The 7178-nt window shown below is 33.3% G+C and overlaps 1 protein-coding gene across 1 annotated transcript; it reads right to left on the bottom strand.

The window, feature by feature from the left end:
• LOC109352953 (AT-hook motif nuclear-localized protein 20-like) lies at positions 4568-6437 on the bottom strand. Its single transcript, XM_019595139.1, has 2 exons — positions 6408-6437; positions 4568-5917 (listed from the first exon to the last, which is right to left on the bottom strand). The coding sequence occupies exons 1-2, from the start codon at positions 6435-6437 to the stop codon at positions 4802-4804; spliced, it is 1146 nt and encodes a 381-aa protein (XP_019450684.1). The 3' UTR covers positions 4568-4801.

Genomic DNA, 7178 nt, shown 5'->3' with positions numbered 1-7178 from the left:
TTGGGTCTGGGCTCCCTTCCTATATGGAGAAAGACCCAGTTGGGCAAAGCCCACTTGTCCCACTTAATCTAATAGATATGGGTCATATGTGGCAAGGTTGTGAAGGGAATTTATGCAAAAAGAGGCAATTGAAAAGTATGAGAGAAGATAAGAAAACTCAACCCGTTGGAAATCCGAGCAGCCGTGGGAAATTCGTGACTGCGTCTTCGTTCACTATTGGATCAGGCTGAAACTTGGACAGCAGGTTCACAGCTTATAGTACTTAATTATGCACGGTTGGACAGTGAGGCAACGTCTGAGGTGGTAGAAAACGAGTTGTTAAAGTAGTTGTTTTTCAAGTTTTTTCTAGTTTTTCATGTTCTCATTTTTAAGTTTGTTGCTCTGTTGTATGTCATATTATTGAGCACATTTTGTGCTGTATTTTAGAGACAATTTTGTATTCCTATTTTGATTATAGTGGAGCTTGATTGACTGGCTTATGCAAGTGGTTTTTACTTCTCATATTGGAAAGGTTTTCCACGTTAAAATTATGGTGTCCCTTGTGTGTTACTACATTATTTGATTTTGCTCCTCATAGATTCTAGCAAGTTGAGGAAATTATTATCCACTACATATACATTGTTAGAGTTTTCATTGTTGTTATGTTGAATTTCTCATCATTTCCATCTAATAGAACACGCCGTCTATCCATATATTACTAGGAAGTCTTTCGATATTATAGAACCTCTACATTATGTTCATTAACAACCGCCATCTTCAGTACTCATTCAAAGTGAATCTTGAAGCTTCCTTGGATAGCCTCAACCACTACCACCATTATCTACTCCGACAATCATAGTTCAAAAGAACTATAATATTATATCATAAGACACACCTTACGTTATTGTCAACCAATGTATCTCTCACACCTTGCATCCAAGTCAACACATGTGCCACACCCTTCATATCAACCAATGCATGTCTTACACCTTGCTTCCAAGTCAATACCCCTGTTGTACTCTGCATCAAGGTCAGCCAATGCATATGTGCTTTTTTGGATCTGATAGCAATTAATATCCTTCACTATGACGTCGTGGACATGCCATTAGGATATTCCAGTTCTCATAGAGAGATATTGCCAACACATGTCTCAGAGTCTGACTGAGCACTTCAGTTTCTATCTTCACCTTGGTTCCACTCCAATGCATGGACTTCTACGATTCTAAACCTGGCATAATTATGGTCCCCATCACGGTTCTGCCATGTCTACTTCTCCTTCAACTCATCTTGTTTATTCTCACACAGTGTATTTGATAGACCGTGTCCAGCCAATGCATCATTTACCTTCCTTTGCCATAATACAGCGTCTCAACTAAGAGTCATCTATAACTTGGCTCTAATACCAATTGTTGGTACAGCATGAATTATCATTGTACAAAGTTGACTGCAAGTAATTAAGTAAAGTGCATAGAATAAATAAATGATAAGAAAACAAGAGAATTTATTAACGGGGTTGACCAATTATGCCTACGCCTCATGAGCACTCAGCGACTACCAATATATTATTAAATAATAAGGATTACAAACTTTAACATTGATCACTCTATCCATTTTACTAAGCAATATGGAATTAACAAAATTAAATATGATTTGATGAGCATAATATGAGTATAATATATAAATAAGAATGTAAGATCTATAGGAATAAAATATATTATTCTGCACCTTTTGGCCGCCCTTCCTCTCTCTCATGCTTCTCCTTTCTTTTCATGGTTTTCCATCTAGCACAGGAACCATCATCGCCAGTCTGTCCATTTTCGTGTTAGTTAACTACAACAGTAAGCCTCATTGTTGTTCCTCGGCTCGCATCATGTGCCTATTGCCCTCGTGCCACTATCCTAACAACTTAATTTCGGGTTGTTTTGTATCTTTTTATTTTTTATTATAGTTATTTCATTTGCCATATCTTTCTCCTTTATGTAAGTATATATTAACTTAATTATTTGGATGATGTTAGAGTATGAGCACAAGTTAGAAACGGGTACACATGTTATAAAAATGGGTTCATCAAACTACTTATAAAATATAGGTAGGCATGAGTATAGTAGTATATGTGCCGTAGATACCCATAATATATGAATTAGTACACTAACATGTTAAATTTGAACTTTAAATTCGTATGGTTAAATTTGATAGTACACATTGCACACTATATAAAAACAATATTATTTTTTTGTGAGTATTTGTTGTATAGGTACACACTAACACTCATAGAAAACCAGCAAGTGAGTATCTGTATGGACTCGAGTAGATATAGATAAAATTTTCATACATAGAATGTGTAGTAGGTAACACATGTATTTGCTCGTGTCAGTTGACATCTCTATAAATAATCAATAATTAATATGAAGTTTTTTTTTGTAATAAATTACATTATGGATGAAATAAATGTTTTATTGAGTGACTTATTTTCCTATGATTATCCTTTAACAATCATGATCAAGATGCATCGCTTATGCTTTTAAAAAAAATTACTTATCAAAATAAATCAAGATAATAATTGGTCATTAGGATGGAAGAAGGGTTGTGACGAGTAAGACCAATAATGAATTAGACTAATTTGACATTCGTTTAAAAATTGACTCGTCCAGTTCGATAAATTTGGTTCACGAACTAAATATGTTGAACCTGAGATGAAAATTGGCTCGTTAAATAGACGAGTCGAATATGAGTCAAATATAGTTTGATTCGTTAGATTCATTAGATGACTCAGTTATATACATACATACATATATACACAGATGAGTGACTCAAGTGAGAACAATTATCATAAAAAAATTATGAAAACAATAAATTAGCATCATATAAACATGCATGGATTATTAAGATTAAAAGTTAGATAATGATTACATGATCACTTAAAAAATCATATATGGTTATATTTTAACCTTGACAATTCAAATAAGGTTCAATGATACATATTAGTTATTCTCAATTCTCACATCACTTTCTAACATATATATATATATATATATATATAATCTTTATTGCATAAACTATAATTGGTAGATACAAATGTCATTAAAATTCACAAACTTTCTCTACATCTATAATCCATAAATACCTTCGAGGGCGTTTAAATTTATGCTGATGAGCGGCAAAAATTTTGAACATGTTAACTCACTCAAAAGTTTATGAACTTAATTTATTGAACTTTAGTTGAGAAAATAGTTTTGTATTGAACTCAACTCGAAACTTGACATATATCTTATTTAATTAATTTCTATAATAATATTTCTAAAAAATAAAAAAATAGTACATATATTATAATTTTAATGGCTGAATAAGATAATTAATCTGATAAGAAGATATTTTATTGTTATTGAGAAATTAATTGATGGTTGGTTCGAATATTATATATATCATTAAACAAGAATCCACATTTGATTCTAGTACTCTGAGAGAAAAATCTAAATGAGCATGCTAGGCATGCTAGCCTTGTCATACCGTGGAGGTGTTCAAACAAACTTATCTCTTGTTTTTATCTTAATAAATAATATAATATAAAATTGGAAACTTATAATAATTAATTATGTTGACAATAATTTATTTAAGTAGGAGAAAAAGATAGAAGACTTAATAAAGTATATCAAATTATATTATAACTTAGCAGCACCTGAAACAAATTAAATATATAAACGTTTTGGTCTTATGGGACCAGGGTTGCTTAAGACCAGGGTTGCCTCAAAGCATAATTAAGGATCCTCGTGAACCTAGCAAATGAAGAAAATTCTCAAGCTATACATAAAAGTTGTCAATGATACATTTTTATTTCTTTGCTAAAATTAAATTAAATGATGAAGATTAATGTAATCCCAGGCTGAATCATAACTTAGAGTTATTTAATAAATGGCGATGTATTAAAAATGTAATGAATTTAGTTAGCATAAAATTTTCTATGAAAATTGGGTTAAGCTTTAATAGAACAACCTTTTCAATTTCTGTGCCGAAAGCAGAATGCAACATTTACAAAACAATTTTTTTCTGACAACATTTTGGAAATTGCTGTGCAGAAGTGTGAGTTGACAAACCCTAATAATCATTTTTGTACACCTTTAAAGATGGTGGATGTATTTAGAAATCTGTTTTGTGTAAGAAATTGTTGAAAAACTCATCCATAGATTTTTCACCTCTTTTTTTAAGGGTATAACAAACTAACCCTAACGTAATTCACTTTTTTTCCCAGCAGAAGAAAGCTATTCAAGAGTGAAAGAAGAAGCTGATATTGAACTGTTTAAGCACTAAGAAATTCAATAGTAGTGGATTGAAAGGTATAAGCTTGGAAAACCAGAATTTCTCCCTAAAACAGAAACAACACACAAACTTCTTTATATCATCCAAGTCTAATCAATGATCTTATCATTATTTAATATATCCATCTCTAAAATAATATTAAATTAAAATAAAGAAACTGAATAAATTAAATGCAACCAACAGCTGAAATATAAAGAAGAGTTCTAGATGATGAAGAATAAGTGTTATCCAAAATCCTATTTACCAACAAAAAAAACTATTCAGAAAAGTATTAAAAATAACCCCAACATCTTTTTTATTCCAAACACAGAAGTACAGAAAGATCACAACTAATATACATAGAGGTAAATGATCATGCTTCATATTCTCATTCCAGTACTCTAAAATTAACCTTGGTAATTCCTTCTTCCAATTCCTACCTTAATTCAAAACATAAACAAACAACACCAAATTTTCCATTAGATCTCCACACACACCATCCATTCTCATGATTACATATCTAATTAATTCAGTAAGGTGGCCTTCCATGAGCCCAAGCAAAAGCTTCATGACCCACTTGGCCTCCATTAGGAATCAAATTTGATGTCAGATTATACAAAGGAAGAGAAGATGGATCTGGAATCCCACCCTGCAATTGATGAGCCCCACCACTGTTTCCAATCCCAGGAGGAGGAGACCCTCCAACACCTCTACCTCCACCTTGCACACCACTATTACCACCACCACCACCTCCACCACCCTCATCATCATCCTCAAGGGGCAATTTCTCATAGGTTGCATTAGCAAAAGTTGCAGCAATCAACATGACTGGTCCAGCAGCTACTAAAGACCCAACAACACTCCCTCCAACAACTTGTCCTTGCCCTCCAGCAAGGTACACTGTAAGCCCTGTGGCTCCAGGAGGAGCAGGACCAGGCAAGAATGCCCCAGTTAAGGACAAAATATCAAATCTTCCATGAAGTGCCACAACTGCTCCTGGTGCAGCTGGTTGCCTAAGAGTAACGTTTGCCACAGACCCACTTCCACTAAGAACACATACACCACGTTGGCGCCTTCTTGCAAATTGTGCAACACTTTCTGCTACATCAGCTCCACCAGCAACTTCCAACACATGGCTTCTTAGAGTATTTGGGCTATCCCTAGTCACAAAGATTGGTGGTTTTGGTTTGTTCTTTGAACCAGGTGGTCTTCCTCTTGGTCTGCGGTTTCCAATCTCAACTGCACCCTCCTTTGGCTCATCACCGTTGTCTTTTTCTTCATCTTCATCTCTACCGCCACCGCCGCCGCTTCTGCTGCTGCTTTCGTTGATGGAAAGGTCCATGTGGTGGCGTTTGTTCATGCCATGTGAAGGGTCTACTCCGGGTAACCCCACCTGACCGGTCCACCAAGGATTAGCCAGTGTTGCTATTAGCTTTATTTGTTGAAGGTGAAAAAAAGGAAGAAAAAAGAAGGATTTTAAACTAAGGTGTGAAACTCTGAATTTGGATTTACAAGAACGTAATTGATGACTCAGATAGCTAGGTTCTTTATATCTTTGGCCATAGAATTTGAAGATGGTTTTGAATTTATTTTGTCTTCTCCAATTTAAAGATATGAGTAAAGTCAAACAAAGGGGTTGTTCTATCTATGATGACCTAATTAACAATATAATTATACAACATAAGACCGCACAGATGCTCTTTCACACTCTCTCGGATGGGGGAGAGAGAGAGAGAGAGAGAGAGGAAAAGGAGGTGAGATGCTTAGAAGTTAGAGGAGGAGAATTAGATTCAATGACTGAAGAGAATCAAGTAAAGGTTATGAAAGGAAAGTGATTAATTATAAGAGCTGTTTTCATCACAAGTTGTGAGAGAATGCTTTGTTGATCATCATCACCTGATCAGGATGAGTGGTATCCTATATGTAGATATACTTAGATCACATATATTTAGTGTTCCTAATCATGTTTCATCCAATAATATATACTATGTATGTTATTAAAAAATATTCATTCATATGGATATGTTTTTTTTATTTCCCACGGTGAAACAAAATAGAACATTACATGACATTATATATTATTGGATGAGATAGAATTAGAGACATCAACTTGAGATAGGTGGGATTAGGATCACCTGTCCTGAACGAACAGTGCTCCATTCCATGTCTTAAGCCAATTAAAATGTAACTTTTTGTTATTTTTTGTTTTCAAAATTTTTCTTTTATTCATGTGGCAAAATGTGATAGGCTTGGGACAGAGAATGAGACACAGTTAGAGATTGATGATGCTTGTCCGAGATAGATGATCTTCATCCTTTCTATATATTTTGTGTTTTAGACTTATAAAGTTACATGAGTTAATCATAATGATCATTGAAATTTAAATTTCAATTAAGTTTGTGATTGAGTTGTGTTTATTGTAAACAAAAATTGTCAAAATTATTCTATCTTTCTATTCTCAACCAATCAAATATTACAATGTCTAATAATGTCGAATTAAAAAATTAATTTAATATTTATTTGATATCTATTTATTAAAATTCTATAGGTGATAATGAGTTAATAATGGGAAAATAAGATATAGAATGTTTCAATTCGTTTATTGTAGCTAAGGAAGATAGAAGGATGCGACTGATGCAGTTAAAAATGTGGTTGCAATGTCCTTTTGCAAATTCTCAAAACTCAATATTGCGATTGGAGTTGCTATGATGATATTCAATTTTTTTTTGTACTACTGAGCAATACTCTTTATGCCTTCATTTTATTTGGGTAAATAATTAATCTTTTTGTAGTATGTGGTTATTCTTTTAACACGTATTATTTCTAAAAATCAAACTTTTGACATTTTGGTTATCCTGAAAATCTAATAAAGTTTTATACTAATAGATTAAAAGAGTGTTCGTATC

This window comes from Lupinus angustifolius, chromosome LG07 (genome assembly GCF_001865875.1).
Source record: "Lupinus angustifolius cultivar Tanjil chromosome LG07, LupAngTanjil_v1.0, whole genome shotgun sequence".
Lineage (NCBI taxonomy): Eukaryota > Viridiplantae > Streptophyta > Magnoliopsida > Fabales > Fabaceae > Lupinus > Lupinus angustifolius.
The sequence above is the reverse complement of the archived record's forward strand: the minus strand, read 5'-3'. Positions and strand labels throughout refer to the sequence as shown.